We start from the raw sequence: 21,869 nt of genomic DNA, 5'->3' as shown, positions 1-21,869 counted from the left end.
CAGTGGCGTGCGGTGAACACATTCGTTACGCCAGCTATAAAAATGTTTTTAAATAGGGCTTATAAGCAGTCGTAGCCCCACTACACTCCCTAAAGTCAATAGTACCATTTTATAAGGCTGCGTTTTTCGTGGAAAGGTCTACCGGAAAGAGGTATTTTAAGAATATTTTCAAACACACATTCGCACACATTTCCAAATTGATATTCACGGGAGTGACGGCACCATCATAACTTAATATATAGTAGATTTTAAACTACCTACTATCTGCGCACTTTTTAGCGATAGATTTTGTACGGGTTTGAGGAGTAAGGAGGGAACACTTCCGGTTCCGTTAGTACTGCCAACTGAATGGAAATTAAATCTGAATTGAATTGATAATATGATCGATCGGTATGAATTTTCTAAACCTTTGTTATTTTAAGCCAACAACTGTGTCACACACACATTATATAACATTGCTCGATGCGAATCTTATTCCTAGAGTGAATTCTAAAGTTTGGCTTTGCTGTTTAAATAACAACAGTACTAGTACGTAAAGTGTACGCCAGATGTCGCACCGCGATGCGTAAGCGATTGATAGTTTGTGTTTCAAAGATTGCCAGTACGAATCGCGAAGATTGCCAAGGTCGACCGCTTCAGCACTAGGGTGCAAATCTATCGCTAAAAAGTGCGCAGATAATATGTACTTACAGTTTCACCCAGTGACACTTCGTGATAATTCAGTCAAGGTTTTCACAAAAACATACTGGGACTATATGTTTTTAACTTAGAAAGTCTAACCTAAACCGAATCAACAAATTTTAACTGACATTTTACCGTTGCCGAAATGTTATAGTCTTACTCGCTTACGAGTGTACCGGTACGTGCATCAACGACAAACCAGGGAAAAATCTTCGTTACGATGTATAACACACTTTATATTCATGAACAATGGCACAGAACTCACGAAAACTTCACCTATAATCCAAGAGCTACACCACAAAATTCACTATATACCACCATCACAGACAACCAAATACAACATTATTTTACTTCGCGCTTAACTCTGTGTTCATGCTGGGCAAACAAAATATTTTTCTGTGGCTGTCGGAAAACATACTCTACACGTGCCATCAATGGATTGCTGGGGAAAACTTTACAAGTGCCGAAATCCAAAAAAATAAAATATATTCTTCTATATTTCATAAACTGGCTCTGTTTTTATTAGCAAAACTATATACTGTCAACATGTTGATATTTTTTTTGTAGTCTTTAGTGTGTGGCGCTGAACACTTCGAGTGGCGAGTAGTAAAGCTAACATACCTTACCCGAGCTAGCTGGCTTGTCGCCGTACATTACTGTCGGGGGTGAGCGCACAGTCCCACCCCGTTCCTAGAACAAGGAAGCTTCAAGTGCATGCTTCAACCAAGCGACTTAAATTTCGCTAGCGTAGCTCTCTTTCACGTCTGCAAGGAAACCCAGTTCGCTTGTGAACCTGAACTGCTGTAGTGCGATCGGATTGTTGGGACAGCTATACTTGGCTTGGCTTAGATGTTCGCAGTTTTTAACATTTTATATAAAGCGTTCTAAGGAATAATAAAAAAAATGTAGGTAAACACAAAGATATTTACGCCAGTGCTTACCCCAGCTGCGCTCGGGTGGATGGGTTCAGTGCATGCCACTGGTACGGTTAAAGGTAAATTATGTGGAGAAGATTCGTTTGAGGTGAGAGATGGGTGATCAACGAAAACGATGATTTCAAACGAGCCTTACAAGTACTTGGGTACCTATCAAGCAAACATCGAACACAGAACACACAGTAGTTAAGTATGAATTGGTTGAGGAATTCGTTAGATGGAGCCGGTTAATCCTAAAATCAGGCCCGAACAAGAAAAATATGACTATCGGTAAAGTAATCAATACCAGTACCTATGCGATACCTGTTATTAGTTGCTCCTTTGGAGTTATCAAGTGGAGCTAGACTGACGTCGAAAATCTTGTAAAGAAACTGCGCTGCCTGATGACCAAGGAAGGAAAACACCCCCCAAAGTCAGCAGTAGAGCGACTGACTCTGCCACGCCGTATGGGTGGTCGTGGTATTGTGGACATTGGAACTCAGCTATCACGGCAATTAGTATCACTGAGGGAGTATTTTCATACATCAGCTGAAAACTCAGACCTCCACCGAGTGATATGTGAAGTGGATGATAGAACTCCGTTACTTCTTAACCACCGGGACTTAGAGCGATAACGAAAAACTGATTTTCAAAAGCTGGACGCGTGGCTAGCAAAACCACTACATGGGAAGAACCTCTACTCAGGCAAAAATGTCGATTTAGAAGCATCGAACTTTTTGGCTCACTGCAGGACAAATGTTCCCAGAAACAGAAGGTTTTATGTTGTCTACACAAGACCAAGTCATTCCAACCAGAAGCTACCTGAAAAACATGGTGAGAGACCCAACAGTCATAAGGGACTCGTGCCGATATGGCTGCCAAACGCAGGAAACCTTCCATCATGTTCCTTGTGAATGCTCGCACTTCTCAGGAAGGGAGTACCGGTACAAGGAACGCCACAACCCGGTTGCCAAGATTTGCACCAAGAACTTGCCATTAAATACAGACTGGTTGATGAAAGACTTCTCTATTTTAAGTATAGCCCTCAAACTGTACTCGTAAATGACCGAACAATTCTCACGGATAAAACGATTGTCTACAACAGACCGGATATAGTGGTGTTAGAAAAGGGAATAAAACGTTCTGCTCTGATCGACATAGCTGTCCTGAACACCGGGAGCCTCCATGAAAAGTATACTGAGAAAATCAACAAGTATACACAACTAGCAGAACATATTAAAAGATTATGGCACTGTGATAAGGTGATAATTCTACCAATCATCCTTTCGAGTACAGCTGCTATACCTAAAACTCTGGTGGAAGGACTGAAGAAGTCGGATGTCAACACCAACATCTACAAAACCATGCCGAAGACGGTGGTCATTGCCACGACTGGAATTATACGGAAATTGTACAGCCTCCGTAGCTCAGCCGGCAGCGCGTTGGCCTCTCACCGCTGGATACCGTGGTTCAAATCCCGGTCACTCCATGTGAGATTTGTGCTGGACAAAGCGGAGGCGGGACAGGGTTTTTATGCAAATGCGAGCCCCACACGTAGAGAGCATAATTTATGCACTTAATTTGTTCGATCTAATCTATTAACGCGCTGTAAGCGGAGGAAGTGTATGGCGACGCTATTTTGCCGTGGCATCACCCAGAGCGCTGTAGCAGCCATGTCATGTTAGCCACTCTAGCTCGTTGGCCTGCACATTAAATTTGTTACGGCACTATAAACATTTAGATCGTAATCTGCAGTCGCTCCCCAAATGCTTTTCTAAATCCAGCCTATTATACTGGCTAACAAAAGTCAAGCTTCTTCGTGAAGCATTCGGTTTGAGTGATAACAGCTTATAATTTACGATTACTGCATGGTTGAAGGAGCTATACGGTACCAAATGATTGGAGAGTTGCTATAGTAGCCCCTGTGTATAAAGGAAAGGGTGATGACATAAAGCTGAAAATTACAGGCCAGTCAGTTTGACATGCAATGCATGTAAGCTTCGGGAAAGCATTCTTTCTGATTATATTAGACATGTTTGCGAAATTAATAACTGGTTTGACAGAAGGCAGCTTCCACTGAAGCTCAGCTTGTAGGTTTTCAGCAAGATATAGCAGATATCCTGGATTCAGGGAGCCAAATGGACTGTATTGCGATTGACCTATCTAAGCCATTTGATAGGGTAGATCTTGGAAGACTACTGGCAAAAATGAATACTATTGGACTAGGAAAAAGAATGACTGAATGGGCGGTTATATTTCTAGAAAATAGAGAATTAGAGTAGGCGAAGGGGAATTCCTCAAGGCAGTATTATTGAACCTTTATGTTTTCTTATATATATCAATGCTATGTATAAAGAAGTGGAATCAGAGATAAGGCTGTTTGTAGATGATGTTGTTCTATCTGTACAGAATAATAAATAAGTTACAAGATTGTAAGCGGCTGCAGAGTGACCTCGATAGTGTTGTGAGATGGACGGTGGGCAATGGTATGATGATAAACGGGGTTAAAAGTCAGGTTGTGAGTTTCACAAATAGGAAAAGTCCTCTCAGTTTTAATTACTGCATTGATGGGGTGAAAGTTCCTGTTGGGGATCATTGTAAGTACCTAGGTGTTAATAAAGGGTACAGATCACTGCACATGGTTATGAGGGTATTTAGGGGTTGCAGTAAGGATGTAAAGGAGAGGGTATATAAGTCTCTGGTACGGTAAGACCCCAACTAGAGTATGGTTCCAGTGTATGGGACCCTCACCAGGATTACTTGATTCAAGAACTTGAAAAAATCAAAAGAAAGGCAGCTCGATTTGTTCTGGGTGATTTCAGGCAAAAGAGTAACGTTACAAAAATGTTGCAAAGTCTGGGCTGGGAAGAACTGGGAGAAAGGAGACGAGCTGCTCGATTAAGTGGTATGTCCCGAGCTGTCAGTGGAGAGATGGCGTGGGAGGACACCAGTAGACGAAAAAGTTTGAGTGGTGTCTTTAAAAGTAGGAAAGATCACAATATGAAGGTAAAGTTAGAATTCAAGAGGACAAATTGGGGCTAATATTCGTTTATAGGAAGGGGAGTTAGGAATTGGAATAACTTACCAAGGGAAATGTTCAATAATTTTCCAATTTCTTTGCGATCATTTAAGACGAGGCTAGGAAAACAACAGATAGGGAATCTGCCACCTGGGCGACTGCCCTAAATGCAGATCAGTAGTGACTGATTATTTTGATTGAGTGATTGATTAATAATATCAGATTTCGTTTCGAAGTGGTTGGTATGTTGTTTCGTATTGTATTAAGCGTATAAGGAAAATCGCGATACGTCGTACATTTTTATTCTGTTGTGTTACTTCTCCGTGGATTTTCATTACGGTATTGTGGTTCTATCACTTTATGCCGTGTTCCCAACCTCTAACATAGTGTCGGTAAAGTTCAAAGCTCAGTAATTTACTCTTGCCGATCTTCTAGATCTCAATAGTGAAATTCATATAGTACATTGTGTGAAGTCTTCATTAATCAGGAATTAAGCAAAACTGTTTAAGAATTCCACATAATTTGTGCTAGGTCTATTTTTGTTTGTTTAATCATATCACTTTATATCTTTTTGAAAATCGTTAGGTTTCGCTTTACATTTGCCGGTAAGTTGTATTAATGTATATACCATTTTCAACTGCATGGTGTATCTTAATTTAATCTTGGAAAGAAATAACAGCGCTTAGTGCATAATTATTGTATTGGCGTGTTATTTATCTGAAGTGTGTGTGTTTCTTTGTGTGCGATTTAAGAGGGATACTCGGAATATTGATGTATTTTTATTTAAAATTTGTAGCCTTCAAAACATGTTAACCCTGGACCGCGCGCGTAGGCGGTGTTTGGACCGCACTTTTGGATTATTGATTTGTATTATCGTTTAATGCACACTCAGACCGATTAGGTCCACTGCTAATCTTTCCTTACTCTTCTAAGCATCAGACAGCGCTATTGATATGTTGTGTAATGCTGCAGTTCAGCGTGGGAACAGTCGTGAAGACAGCCTCCACCGTTCAGCTTGCCGGCAGCGGTCCTAACACCGCAACGCGCACAGAAATGTAAGTATATTTTTGAGCTTATGTTTACTGTTCCAAGCGGTGTTATACATTATTTCCGCTGTAACACCATTCCATCCAGAATGTTTTAGTGACTAATGAAGGTGGATACTTCATTATGTATATAATTGCAGGTATGAAGTATTATACGTATATAAACATAGTAATCTTTTTATTTTTTTCGCTACAGGGATCGAAGAAGATATATCCAACCTGATGACATCCAACAGTGTCTTATGGAACTCTCGGAGCAAGACGGAGTAGACAGTGACTGTGATTTCGAAAGTGACATCGATTTTGAAGGAGAAGGGTTGGTAGATGACGATCATTCTAGTGACTCGGCACAACGAGTGATACTCCAATGGAAGAGTACACACGGTACAACGATGTCAGATTTTATATTGGAAAAGATGGTGAAACGATCTGAAAAAGTACTCCTGTGGTTCTGAATGATTCTAGAACCCGTTCGAAAAATATCGTGAAGACGTTTCCCGGGACAAAAGCGCGTGCACGAAACACTCCAACATCGCTGGATGCTTTCCTGCAAATAATTTCCCTTGAAATGATCGATGATATCGTAAGATACACTAACATTTACGTTGCCAAGTGTCGGTCAAAGAATCCGGAATCGCGAAGTAGGGACTACAAGGATACTACACGTACCGAGATTATGGCACTTTTGGGGGCATTATTTACTATTACAACTAAAAAAAAGGCAACCGTGCAGATACTTTAGAACTTCGGTCACGAGACGCTACTGGAATGATAATCCTGAGAGCAAATTTTAGCTCCAGGCGCTTTCTGTTTTTGATGGGATGTTTGCGTTTTGATGACGTAAGTTCTCGAAACGTACTAATTGCGACAGACAGATTAGCAGCCATCAGAGAATTGCATTTGAAGTTTGTTGCTAATTGTCAGGCTTTCTACTCTCCAGGGAAGTTTGTAACAATTGAGATGTTGGTAGCTTTCCGTGGCCACTGTGGATTTATCCAGTATATGCCTCTAAAACCAGCTAACTATGGGTTCAAATTCTACGCTCTGTGTGACAGTAGAACATTTTACATGTTCAATTTGGAACTCTACTGTGGCAAACAAGCCGAAGGTCCTTATAGTTGTTCCAACAAACCGATGCACGTCGTCAAAAGACTAACTGACCCAATAAAGAATTCACATAGGAATGTTACCACTGATAATTACTATAGTAGCATTCCACTGGCTGAATACCTATTGGAGCAAGGACTGACATTCATCGGGACACTAAAAGAGAATAAAAGGGAAATACCTCCCAAATTTCTAATGGAAAAATCTCGCCAGGTTTGCTCTAGCATATTTGGATTCCAACCTGATATGACACTAGTGTTCTATGTGACGAAAAAGAAGACAGTTGTCCTTCTTCTATCAACTATAAATGACACAGGTGAAATCGATCCCACAACTAATAAACCATTCGTGATCCTTGACTATAATGGGACCAAGGGTGGCACAGATACTGTTGATGTGATGTGTTCTACGTATACAACAGCAAGGAAAACCAGGCGATGGCCTCTTGTAGTGTTTATCCGTGAACTCGATATTGCAGGTATAAACTCGTACAAGATTTCTTGCCAACAGCCCATCAAAGGATTGTGTGAGAAGGAAATATCTCACTGATTTGCGACTGAGTCTGATGGAGGCAAATCTCCGAGAAAGAGCTCAACTTCTGTCTCTTCCAAGTGATTTACAGGTATTCTTATCGAAGTTTCATGAAGCCAAGGAGACTATGAAGTGTGCATCACAAAAGAAAGTCTGCTTCATTTGTGGAACGCACAAAAATATGAAGACTGGTGTTACCTGTGACCTATGTCGTCAAAATGTGTGCCGCAATCATAGTCGGCATAAGGTTACCTGTGAAAAGTGCAGCCAAGAAGATGAAGATGAAAACTAAATTTGCTTCATTTCATTGGGAACAGTAACCCGCTATTTGACTTCATAACTCTATGTAGAGCAGTCCAGTGTTTGAATTTCTTGACTTGTATTTGTGTATTCTCCAAAACATGCTCATTTTCATGAAGTGTATATATTTTTGACTTTTTAGAATACACATTACATCTTTCAATTATTTCAATACATTTGCATATAATGTTAGACAAAGCTGGCAAACTACGTTGTGCGGTCCGAACACCACCGCGCGCACAGGAGCGTGATATGGAGTGGCGCGCACGGTCCAGGGTTGATGAAAGTGTTTCAGGTTTGATAGTCCGTTTAGGTTTTCTGTAAAATCATCTGTATTTCTGTAGAATTTTTTGGTATATCAGTGTCGTTTTGGAGATTCTTCTGTATCATAGCAGTATCCCACAAAAGCTGTTTTCATTTCATAGCCGTATTTACTCCCGACATTCACTTTATATGACATATATCATAAAAGCAAGTTACCTCTCTTCTGTAAGATATTTTGTAAGAATTCTCAGTGCATGCAAGAACTTCTATAGGACTTAAATCTGACTCTGGAACCATAAAACCGTTAACATACTAATAGAATAACCAGTGTTGGTCAGAGCAAATAAACCGGGTACCCTGCAGTATTGTCCTGCAAAATATAACAAACATTCAAGGGTCTTCTTGATGTTACCATGATATAGTGTTATGGAGGGCTGATTTAAACCAGGATAAGGATCCAGGTATTTTGGGTGATAAACAAGTGGCCTAGTCAGTCGAATTTCATGAAGTTTGCTGTTATTGTGTCCTGATTAGTGCAATGGGGACCTTTAAATGAAAAGTCATACCCCTGTGGTTTAATATCTATGTAAATCTGTACATCCTATGGCTGATGGTTATGTAAAACTATAAGTTCTATGCCTATTATCACAATATTGTCAGTATTGTATAACTGTAATTCCTCATCATTGCTATATTGTCAATATTGTAAAACTGGAGGTCATATGATTATGGTCACAATATTGACAGTTGTGTGAATCTGTATGTCCTATGGGCATCATAATATTGTTAGTACCTACTGTAAAACTGTAAGTCTTCATCATCATAATATTGTCAGTATTGTAAAACTGTAAGTCCTATGGCTATCATCACAATATTTTTAGTATTGCGAAACTATATATCCAATGGCCATCATCACAATATTGTCAGTATTGTATAACTGGAGGTCATATGATTATGAACACAGTATTGACAATCATGTAAAATTGTTAGTCCTATGGCCATCATCATAATATTGCATAATTAGTAGTTATATCAATATGATCATGATATTGACAGTCATAAGAAACTGTATGTTGTATAGCTATAATAATTATATCAGTATAATATATTATTTCTGGACCATATTTCAGTTCATGGTCATTGGAAAAAATTTACAAACTTAGCACCTTCGAACTAATTTATTTGCAGTGTGAAATGGACCAGAAAATAGAGATCAAAGGAGAACTATTGTCGCTTGAAGGAACTGCAGATACTTCATTTGTATCATTCCAGATAACTTTTACTGAATAGAATTTAATGCTTAGTATTCAAATAAATTTGGCAGATTACTGTCACTATAGCACATCCCAAAGCAAATACCCTGATGATGGAGAAGAGGTGAGAGAATTTAATGATATGTCTTTGCTCTGTTGATTACTACACACAACACGTACCATTTTAATCTTCTGAGTGTGTACCTTCTAGTTCAGTGGCTCTTAACACGTTCAGTACCTGCTTCTGAGCGGGACACTTGAATGCCTGGACCGGCCATTTTCATGCCCGGCCCTCTTGACGTGCATCACTTATCACAATTTACAATTACTCCTAAACTATAAATGTTAGAAAAATGATACTTTGTGCTTACCTGTAGTAAATATTTAAGGTGTGATATCTGTTGTGACAGGTTTCAAAATACGTCTAATTTTATACAGCCTAACTGTATTTTCGGCATAACGATTACTGTCATCGAAGTGAAGAAATGAAAGAATATGAAGGAAGCGTATTCGGAACATTGTTTTAGAAAATATCGTAGTATGAATAACAGGGTCTTCGGTCCAGTACATTTCTATATCATGATTTTGGACTAATCGGTTTCCATGATTGCATGGTGGAATTCTTTGTGAAAGGCCGGGGCGCCGCACTTCTCACTTGACTCGCGTATAGATTGGTCTGCTCACACACATACTGATAAAATTCGTCATTCATGAAAATACTCACGTAACTCAAAATATCCTGCTTATTTTCTATTTGAATGTTAAACCTGAATTCTCTGTAAATGGTGGAACGGGTGGACAATAACTAGGATGATATGTATCAGGCACTTCACTTTTCTCTATAGGCCTATCGGATTCGGGAATCGCAATTTCCTCGTCATTCTCACTTTCTCTATCTGAGTCTATTTCAGGAATAAGTTCATCACCAGAATAATCATTGTGAACAATATCTATTTAATCTTCAGTAAGAAACTTTGTATTATAAGCCATTATACTACACTCGGTAAGGACGACACGCACTGCATTGGAATCTCAAGTACCGACTTGACGCGCGAGGAAGTTATGAGATTTTTCAGCTAAAACTGCTGAGATAAACATGAGCCCACTCAACGCGAGGGTTATCTCAACAAGGTCAACCAACTTCCTGCTACAATCAGTAACGCTGACTAAGGTGTAAGAATGCATAGATGACGAATATAAACAGCATTGCTTCGCGCGGAACATTAAACGTCTTACGCCATCCACGGCCCGCAGCATAGGAGCAAGCTTGAATGTCTTACGCCGTCCACGGTCCGCAATGAGTTAATCGTGACAGACTTTTTTTGTCCAAACATCAAAGTAATGTTGAAGAAATTAGTGCCACTGTCAGAGCTGAAATTTTACAAGTGAATGCCTTATTCTTAAGAACATGCTGTACTGAGTTATCTTAATGGATTCATTGCAGTTATAAATACTGTTATAGTTAACATAAACTGATGTTTGGTGCATAATAAAAAATTTACAGTTGCACAGTGCGTCTTCATTTCATCATATGGCACACATATAGGTGGTGGTCTAGTTAGGCTAATATAAGTTGTACAGCATTTTGCTACTGTTGTCCATCAGAGAAGCAGTGATGCAATCCCGGAGGTCATTCATTATTACTGAAAATTGTGGGTAGTTCCTGACTTTGGAACATTGATTTTATGCCATTTTCCTGCTCATTATTTTTTGACTTCACTGTTTACAAGTCAGCGTGTTGATGTCCAATTTCTTAAATATGTGACATAGCAACATATGCATAGTGCTCAAAGTGCAGTGTTTTCATACATTGCTAGTAATAATGACACTATCCGGTGGTGGGGCTTTGGGCCAATCTCATGACCTTTAGTGGGAGAGTTTAGTTAAATGTTTGGTTACTTTGTAGTTTTTACTGTCACTATCAAAATTCCACAGCTAGTTTATGGGTTTAGGGGTTACCTAGATGTTCAGGGTTATATTACCAGCCCGTTAGGTACCATTTTACTTGAATAGGAGGTCTGATATGATATTCACTAGGCCTACATGAAATCAATTCAGGAGTTATCTGAGGAGATGGTAGAGACTCTGGTCTAAAAAAGCGAAGGTGGCTGAACGTTCACCACCATACAATCTTCAAGCCTCAGGCTTAATAGCAGTCGTTTGGTAGAAAAATGATCACTTTTTTTCATTTGATGATAGTTTCTGTTACAGACATTCAGGTCATGTTTTTTGAATATTAAGGTTTCATAGTAATCAAGCAAGATGGCTACATGGTTTTGATCACATAGCTGTCAGCCTACTTTTGAGGGAATTTGGGTTTGAACCATTCTGTTGCCAGCCTTGTGGTTTCCAATTTCCATACCATAATTATGGCAGTAGCAGCTTGTTGCCAGTCCTACTCCTTTCCTATACCATCATTGCTGTAAGGAGTGTCTGTGTTGGTATGATGTTAACCAAATAATATAATACAATTTCAGTTGTCATGGCTGACCAGTATATCTGGCTAGGAAATGGAAATAACACTAACGCACTCCTCATTTCTTTAGTGTGCCTCCTCGGTGACACCTAGGCTCTTTATGGCAGTCGGTTGTTGATCTGTTGGGGATCCAACCAGTCTTATTGCTGGGAACGTAGTATACAGTAGGTGAGATGGAAGAGATTTCATGCTGAGCTGTATTTACTGGTATAAAAAAATCAATTTGGGGGATCTAAATTCTACAAATCATTTTGTGTAGGATGAGTAGAATAATTTGTCACTATTTGTTTACATTACTGTTGATGTCACAGTGATATTTTAAAAGGTTTTATATGTGATGTAATTGCTCCACAATAAAAAATATCCCTCGGCATTCAAATAGGATGCCTTCTCTCTTCTGAACTGCACTCTTTGATGTTACAGATTTTCTATTTGTAAAACATTTTCCCTAAACATTTGTGAAATTTTGAAATTAACTCAATTACTGCTAGATAATGAATTATCATGTTGATACATTGGTAGATATGTGTGAGGAGCATGCCTAATATGTATACTTTTTCCTGCAGGAAAATTTTCAACTTATACCAAAAATGTTTGCTCTGAAACAAGAAACCAAATCAGAGTTGACAGAGCAAGGGCCAACACAGGGAAACACATTCAAGGTAATGTACATGATTTGGGAAGCCATTGTTTGATAATGTAATTTGTGAGAAAATAGCCAACATAGTTTACTGAAAAACATTCATTTCAATGCATAGGCCTTCGGAAAGAAGTACATTTTTATAAGACTGGCAGTTTTCTTACCTGATTTTTATCTTTCCATCAAGTGGTTCCAAGATCTTGCATTTGGTGTCATTTGGCAGATGGTATAGTTCCAAGGGCATCTACTATGTGTCCTATGAGAGCTGGTATCATTGCTGCTGCTGGTACTTTTGACTGTATAAATTCTTTGAACAGAGAGTTTCTATGTTATTATGTTGTTAATATTATCAACACTTTGTAAAATAAGCTATTACATTGATTTCAATGAGGGACCCCTTATCTTGAAGCATTAAGTGTGAAGATTCTTTGAAAAGTAGTAGTTTTCACAGGCTTGGTAAATTTCCTGTATAATTGTAATTTTCTTCAGTTTGGGTATTGTAATGCATAGCTGGGTGTTGTGTGACAAGTAGCATTGTTCGAAGGCCTATTGCTCCGTACCATACAACAGCTAATGTATTACTATGATTTTTTTCAAAGTGCATGGTGTGTGGCAGCTGGTATCATTGCTACTAGCAGTTTGTTGCAGTAATTCTTCTTTGATCTGCACCCTTTGATTGTGAGGATCCTCTATATGTAGACATTTTTCCTAAACTTTATTGAAATCTTGAAATGAACTTAACTGCTTGCATGAAATGAATTTTCATGGTCATTTGTAGGTGACTAGATTGGTAGATGTGGATGAATAGCATGTCTAATATATGTTCTTTTCCACAGGGACATTTTGAACCTGTGTCAGAAATGGTATCTTTGAAGCAAGAAATCAAATCAGAGTTAATGGAACCAGTGCCAACACAGCAAAATGCACTTGAGGTAAAGTGTATAATTTGATAAACCATTGTCTGAAATAGAAATAAAGTGAAAATTGCTGAACACATTTCATTGGTTGAATAATCTTACAGAAATTAAGCAAATTACTTACTTGTGACAATAATCTCACATTAAATTAAATAATTGCAAAAGAGGTTCAACCTATTCAATACATAAGAGGGTCAACACTCTGGCAAAAGTCAAAAGGCCAGATTAAAAAATTATCAATTTAAAATCCAGCTCCCCAAGTAATACTCCATGAAATAGGAACACCATATAGATCTAAATAAAATTTAAAAATTAGAATTTAAGATAAAATAAGAAGTAACAACACAATTTAAATTTGATTGCTCATAGTTTAACATGTGAGGTACCTCAATTCTATATTCTTTTAGATAATAATTCATAGTCACAATCATTTCTTGAAAAATGAAAGGTAATTAATTAAATCTGCCAAATTAAATAACATAAATTAATTCTTTGAAAGAAAAGTAACTGTTCAAGATATAGAACTTCTTCATTTAAATAAATCAGATTCTTTGAAAGAATAGAGAATAATTTAATATATAGAACTAATTCAATTAAATAAATAAGTTTATCTTAATTCTGGAACCCCAAAATTATTGCATTGACTTGGTAAGTCATGTAGTGAAGTTAGTACCATATCATGGAGAGAATTTAATATCAATTAATTCCAGAAATTATGTATCATGTATTGAAATAATCTCAGTATCTGAGGGTAGACAAATAAGTGATAAACCAAGTAATTTAACCTTTCAAGATTCAAGTTAGAAACGATGAAGTAAATAAAAATTCAAGGTGACATGCTCGCAGCAAATCAGTAAATGTCAGTAACAAGAGCCCCATCCTTCATTACTGAAAAAAGCAAAAGGGAAAAAACAATACCTCATTAAATAAAAGAGGGTATCAGACAACAAATTGAACAATAAACCAAAAGTATATAATCTTATACAGTTAACCCTTATAAGATGTGAGAATAATTTTGAAGTCTCATTTTCACCAGTGTAAATTTTGAATTGAGTATCACTAGGATAAACTCTATGATTAAATATTAGACCTAGTCTCACAATATAGCAAAATTCACAAGAATCAAATATAGTTTCAATGCAATATCTACTTTCATCAGTAATTAACATAATACTCTTACCATATGTTTTTCTTTTTCAGGTAGTTTAGAAATGTATTACTCAAAATTAGTTTTGGCAGATTGAAGAATCTAACAGTTAAAAGAAGTAAAAAGAATTTGAGAATATTAAAAAATTAAATTTCACTGACATGCCCACATTGGTAGTAGATATCACCTTTAGCAAGGATTTTTAAGACATCCAATGACACTAATTTGAAAGTGGATTCCAATATATGACAAAGTTCCTTAGTAATTTCACGAACATTAATTCCAGTATATATGATTTGGATGTCGTAAGGGAATTTTTTATTTTTTTTGCTATTGGCTTTACGTCGCACCAACACAGCTATGTGTTATGGCGATGATGGGATAGGAAAGGGCTAGGAGTGGGAAGGAAGCGGCCATGGCCTCAATTAAGGTACAGCCCCAGCATTTGCCTGGTGTGAAAATGGGAAACAATGAAAAACCATCTTCAGGGCTGCCGACAGTGGGATTCGAATCTACTATTTCCCGAATACTGGATACTAGCCACACTTAAGCGACTGCAGCTATCGAGCTCGGTCTAAGGGAAATATAATTTTTTATAATATCGTCAGTTTTCTTACCTAATTTTCATACTTGCTTCAAGTGGTTCCTTGATCTTGCATTAGGTATCATGTGACAAATGGTCGAGTTCCAAAGACCTCTACTACATATCATGTGGGAGGTGATATCATTGCTACTAACACTTTTGACTGTAAATATCTTTGAATACACAGCTTTTTCTTTTTGTCAGTATTCTTATGTTACTGTTATTGATAGTATGTAGAATAACATGCGAAGATTACTGAACAGATTTCAGTGAGAGACTCCTTATTTTTAACCATTAAGGTGGAAGATCCTCTGAAATGTAGTTGCTTTTCTAAGCTTGGTAGATTTGCTATATAATTTTGTCCAACCAGTTCCAAGGTCTTCTACTGGATACTGTAATGTGCAGCGAGGTGTTGTGGGACAACTAGCAATTTTCCAAGACCCACTGCTCCATACCATACAACGGCTGAGATGGTTCCATAATTTTCCACAAAATACAGTGTGTGGCAGCTGGTACCATTGCTAATAGTGGTATATTGCAGGAATTGCCTATTTCAAGCAGTGTTAGCCCGTTCTCAATAGAGTACCTACTGAGAATTTTACATGAGTTGATGCTTTAATGTATACAAGAACATAAATTAATGCACACCTTCATTCAGTCATCAGTTTCCCAGCCACACTGGTACCTATCAAAACCTCAGTGAAACCTTCAGTATCATTAACACTAGAATGGCCGAACATTCCTCATACCTATAAAGGCCGCAGGCGGTCATTTTGACCGCTTCCACTTACTGACATATACCTAGGATCCAGGATCTGGGAAACATGAGAATGTTCAATAATTTATTTTAAAACAACAGTTAACATTAGGATGTATTGTATACAGATCAATCCATTGTTAAATATTAATAATTGTTCATATTCCCTCACTTCTAATAGGTAACAATGAAATATTTCGGCGGACTTGCTATTGAATGCCTTTGTGAAAAATTATGATAAAAATAACGATCTCTATTTGTTTACAAGCCTATTTAGACACTTGACAAGCAATTTATGCAAGTTATTACCTTACACGAACATTTTCCACAGACTACTTTGTTGCACGAATAACATGTGTCAGAGGTTTTGTTCTGTTTACAATTGGAGTTCACTTGACATTGTCGTCGCTTACGACTGGCACATTGAACCTGAATCTGAGGCTCAGGCTGAAGTGTATGGAGTTCAATCAACCGGGATCTTGTCTTCACAAAATCAGATCTTAGTTCTTGTATTACTTCAAGAATATAATCATGTCGAGAGATTCTCTGTCCCGTAACTTCCTTGTAGACTATCCATGAATATATTGCTGCTAGATCAAGTACGTTGTAAAATAAAAGAGGGTATCAGACAACAAATTGAACAATAAACCAAAAGTATATAATCTTATACAGTTAACCCTTATAAGATGTGAGAATAATTTTGAAGTCTCATTTTCACCAGTGTAAATTTTGAATTGAGTATCACTAGGATAAACTCTATGATTAAATATTAGACCTAGTCTCACAATATACTCTAGTGGAGTATTTACGCGCCATTTGATCAACTACATCCACACCATACTTAGTTCCGTTATAAAATTCAGTAGTACTAGGGAGCTTCTTGTTATCTTCGCTGACTTGAACGCTTGGGTGTAGAGTGCTTAGCAGAAGCACATTCTTGTTCACTTTTCCTTGATATACTGTGAGAGTAGTGTGATCTTCCTTCTGAAGTACGACAGTCTCGTACAGATTCACACGTACTGCTTTGATTGACACCGGGATTTCCTTCCTCACTCGATTGATTGTTCCAACAATACTAGTTTTCTTCTCTTCCAGTCTCTCAGCCAACTTTACCGATGTAAAGAAGTTATCAGTGGTCACGTTACGTCCTTTCATGAGGTATGGATCCATAAGTTTCATGACAACATTTTCAGGCAGTGACTCATTGGTGGGTCGCATTTCGTCTTTCCCAAGGTAAGGAAACCCATTGCACACATACTTAGAATCAACGTCTACCAGTAGCCAGAATTTTATGCCATATTTATCTGGCTTGTTGGCCATATACTGCGTGAACCTGCACCGAGCTTTGCTGTGGAAGAGTTGTTCATCAGCTGTGACATTCGCTGCTGGTTTATAGCACGCATAACAATTCTCAATAAATCTGTTCCAAATAGCCGACGCCAAAGCAAATTTATCTGTCTGCAAACGAGTGGATCTAGTTTTACGGAGATCAAAGCGCAAATACCTTAGAATTTCTTTGAACCTGTTTCTTGCCATAGTGTTAGTGAAAACAGGGGGACCCCATAAAGAAGACCACATATGATCTACAGCTAGACTAGTAAGTTTATAAGCTCCACGGGTGTATAACAATGCAATAAAAGCATCTAATTCTTCCAAAGAAATAGACCAATTATTATCCGTTGTCTGTCTACGAGCTTCGGTCTCTGTGCACATCTTTATATGCTTCAACATGGATGCGTCAATGAATAAACGCCAGGCACTAACCTTGCTGTTAGTCTCTACGTTACGCTTAGCGTGAGAAGTAGACTCTGCTGCCTCTTTCAGTACATTCTGAGCAGCCATCCTTCCAAGGGGGTTCCCACTACTGTCGACAACAGTCCAAATAGTCGTTCCATCATTACCACATAACTGATCCCCTGGTGCAAATGAAGAAGACTTTACCAGTTCATGATTTCTCCCATCTCGCCCCCTTCCTCTTCGAACAGGTTGCCCGCTGCTAAGAGATCGTCCTCTGCTGCAAGATTGATCACGTCCGGTTGAAGGAGTAACTGCGTCTATCGTAGGTGCGAAGTCCACTGTGTGCATATTTTCATCAGCCGAATCTCCATCACTATCCGACATATTATCACACTGTGGAGGTATAAAATCATCATCGTCACTCATTGCGTCTATATCTGATAATGTATCTTCGTCACCTGATTCGTCTTCTCCTAGCTTTTCAAGTTCTGCTAATAATTGAACAGGGGTAAGTTTTTGCCGCCGAGCCATTATTACGCACTATACGACACAAGGGACAGGCACTAACACGTCCACTCGCAACCACTGTTAGAGGCATATTATTTAGTTACATCATACGCCCCTATAGTGCCACTTGTAAATATATCACAGGAAGCAAGCAGTGAGCAGAATAGAGCTCTCCGTATCAAGGAAGTGAAGCGGTCAAAATGACCGCTTATGGCCTTCCTAGGTATAAGGGACAATATCGGTGTTCCCTTATTATCTACGGATGTAATGTTTGGTGTGAATGTACATAACCCTAAAAGATTAAAAGTCACAAAAGAACAACCTCGTGCGTAAAAAATTACGAGCGTGGAAATATCTTGAAATTCGCTAACGGTCAAAATGACCGCTCCGGCCGTTCTAGTGTTAATCTGTATTTCCTTTGCTTATAGTTCTTTGAACCAAGGACCCTTTTGTATGGTATTGTACCCTGTAGTCACTTGCTGCACTAAGACTTAAAAATTTGAAGCATAACATTTCCCTAACCTCTCTGTTACACCTCTGTGCAACTTCACCACCAAATAGTGAATGGTGAAATTAATGAGCCATCATTTGATGAAGTGCACCAGCCGGTACCATCCTTTGAGCTTGTACGAGTACAAGTTAAACAATACTTAAAGATGAACTGAAATGTTGGGCACATACACCACACGAATGAAGGCCAAGGCAATGAAATACTTACCTTCAGTACACTATGAATTGCCGTGGATACCATGAAACAAACTGGTACAGTATTAACCGGTTTAGCACTAGTTGAAAGAAAGACAAACGAGATACTAGGATTCAAAAGGTTTAATTTTAAAATTTGCTATAACTGGTTTTACAACTGAGAAGGAAAAATACCGTTATATTAGGCTCACTAAGCTGTAACATAATCAAAATTAATTAAAGTTAATTAATAAAACTTACTTGAAATAAATTAAAAGTTAACTCAAAACAGTTTATAGATAGCCACCTTTAAGTTAAATGATGAGAGATAATTTTTGTAGATTAAGTACCACCTACGTTACAAGTAATGACCCTCGTACTCAACCAATTTCCTCACAAAATTTAGCTGTCACACTTCAAATGTATTAGGTACACTTGACTAGGGTCAAGTTTCATGCCATGAGTTTTCACAAGTGTCAAAATTAAATGAGAATTCAATCACGAGCCAGAAATAGGCTAAAGAAAACAACATCCCCCAGGAGACCAGACAAATAAAATATAAGTGGTGGAATACGAGGCAAGTACGTGGAAAAGCTCAAAGAACTGTGAAGAAGGCAGTAACTCCACTAATTAACTCCATAATCAATTTATTCCAGTACCGACTAAGGAGTACCAACTAGTCCCATACCTCACTAGTAAACCCACAGAACTGTAAGATGACTGACTAATCACCCATGTCAACAGACACTAAAAGATGCACTGAGGAAAAGAAAACACCATGGAGTGGCAGGTAAAGATTAAATGAGCTCCACAGTAGTACAAATTAAACACAAGACGACATCAGAACAACATGTAATGCAGGAAGACAGGAGATGAAGAAACCAGGCCACACAAAACCAACAAGTTACTTTATATAAGATAAAATTATTCCATCAGAGCAATAGACTAATGCAAGAGCTTATTGCCAAATCTACTGAGACACACAGGTAAAATTAAAAGCAACACACCGCCCATACCGAAGTGCCATAACCACCTAATTACACAATACAGTATCAGCAATACAACCATGATAATCCTCAACAGACATGTGTCAGCCCAAAAGGATTTGAAGGGCAACTCACTATCCTCAAACGACATGCCATGAAGCCATCATCCCACCCCAAAACAACCCATGGTACCATGACACATCTCCCAGATACAGGACCAGAACCAAACCTAGGCTAAAAGGACCTCCACTCCTCAGGTTTAAGGACCCTATTGCATAATACAACAACAAGTGGATAAGGTAGGGATGTATGGAATCTACAACTCAGAACACAACAAGGTAAAATAAGACTAGGTAACAAAATTTTGCAGCAGAAGGATTCCAAGGACGTAATGACTACAGCAGTGCACTGAAATAACTATACCGAGAACAGTCAGGCACAAGAAAACTTAATACATCAACCAACATTTACATCAAGAGGTCAACAGAATAAATTTTTCAGGAACAACAAGTTAGGTTAATTAATGCACAACTGAAAATTCATGAGCAGGAAATCTTGACTGAGACCACACCAGGTGACTACTCTGAAACCAGGTGACAGATCTAATTAGGAAGAGGGCACAGGGTCCATTAGAGATGGAGAAACACAAGCAACCAATAGTCAGAAAGGATTAACCACTAAAGACTCAAATGTCCAGGCGCCAGGTCAACAAGTCACCCACTCCAATACTGATTAGCAGTGCTCAACCATAAACAGTAACCACCCAATAAATAGATGACATAGGTGAAATGCCTCGAACCACTGCCCAGCAGTACACCAGCCCATACTAATTACAAGAGCGGGGTAAAAATTGGAAACCATTCAGGCAATACGCACACACCAACCTCCCAATCAGTACCGACCAGCAATCACACAGCAGGAATAGGAACACATCACCAGCGATAGGTCATATAACATCAGAATTAGTCACCTACAGCTTGATATATCTTAAATGATGATGAGAGATAATTTTTGTAGATTAAGTACCACCTATGTTACAATTAATGACCCTCATTCTCAACCAATTTCCTCACAAAATTTAGCTGTCACACTACAAAGGTATTAGGTACACGAGTAGGGTCAAGTTTCATGCCATGAGTTTTCATAAGCGTTAATACTAAATAATTCAATCAAAGCCAGAAATAGGCTAAAGAAAACAACATTCGAAGGAGGAAGAAAAATAATCAGAGATAACAGGAAATGGTTTTTTAAAACATCAGAAAAGAATCAAACTACATGCAAATTATGGCACAGGATACAGAATTCATGCCAGTGAATAATGATATTTTCACTTCATCTGGTCATTCAATAATCAACAATCCTCAAATTAGTAAACATCACCATGAGTACCGTTGCAGACAAAATTACAAGCAGGCACTGATCCCAGCAATCCCACAGTAATGGAATTCATGAATGAACAAAAGAGAATCAAGAATAACGAAGCTTCAGAAAATTAGCTAAAATTAAGAGAAAGGATAATCCAAAACTAAATAGTATCAATAAGGGATTGAATACTATTTATAAATGCTTGTGGGAACTCTTTCAGGCATTACACAATCAATTGATACTTTTCTTTAGAGTCATAACAATACCACCACGTTACTCCTGAAAACTTTACTTTTAACATTTAATAATAATAATAATAATAACCGAATCATGCGAGTAAGCATTTTGAAACATACATAAATGAAAAACCCATGCTTCTATAAAAAAACTCAGAGTCTGAAATGTTTTTTTAAAAACAGTTTACGTTAATTTCAAAAGGGTCACTCAAGACCGGAATCCAATCGAGGTTTTAGCATTTCCTAAGTCACGAAGCGATTCGTGATGAAAGCTTGGATGCCATAAATAAAAACTTACAGTCCAGATGATGCTTCCATGTTGGAGACACATGTTGTTACATACTCACAAAATTTAACTTGCGGGAGTTGTACTTAATCCGGTAGAGAGAAGTGAAATGTAGAACATGTCATATAGAATTCAAAAGGAGTTCTTGAGGATGAACAACATTGCACAATGATTACTATCCATAATCCATGGCTACCCTGAGAGTTAGCCTGAGGTACATTGAAACGTGCTTCTTCTTGCCATTATAGCAACCACCAGACTCACGGCTTCTTCAACTAGGTGGAAAATAAATAAATACTTAATTGTGAATCTATTGAAGTGCGATACGGACCATGAAGCTGATTTTATGTAATTCTTCAAGTTAGGCCGAGAGGTCCGTTATGTACCAATCCTCACTAGCTGTGATTGGCCAGAGATATAGGCAAGGCTAATA

The 21,869-nt window shown here is 38.1% G+C and overlaps 1 protein-coding gene across 1 annotated transcript in view; it reads left to right on the top strand.

Annotated features, from left to right (window-relative positions):
* Positions 1-4,793: 4,793 nt before the first annotated feature.
* LOC136874703 (zinc finger protein 708) overlaps positions 4,794-21,869 on the top strand; it is a 60,711-nt gene continuing 43,635 nt past the window's right edge. The window contains exons 1-3 of the mRNA XM_067148351.2: positions 4,794-5,219; positions 12,158-12,253; positions 13,068-13,163. Of these exons, the coding sequence (XP_067004452.2) occupies positions 12,182-12,253; positions 13,068-13,163 (168 nt within the window). The 5' untranslated portion in view covers positions 4,794-5,219; positions 12,158-12,181. The remainder of the gene's footprint in view (positions 5,220-12,157; positions 12,254-13,067; positions 13,164-21,869) is intronic.

Source organism: Anabrus simplex, chromosome 5, assembly GCF_040414725.1.
Source record: "Anabrus simplex isolate iqAnaSimp1 chromosome 5, ASM4041472v1, whole genome shotgun sequence".
Taxonomy (NCBI): Eukaryota; Metazoa; Arthropoda; class Insecta; order Orthoptera; family Tettigoniidae; genus Anabrus; species Anabrus simplex.
This window is presented reverse-complemented; position numbering and strand designations above follow the sequence as displayed.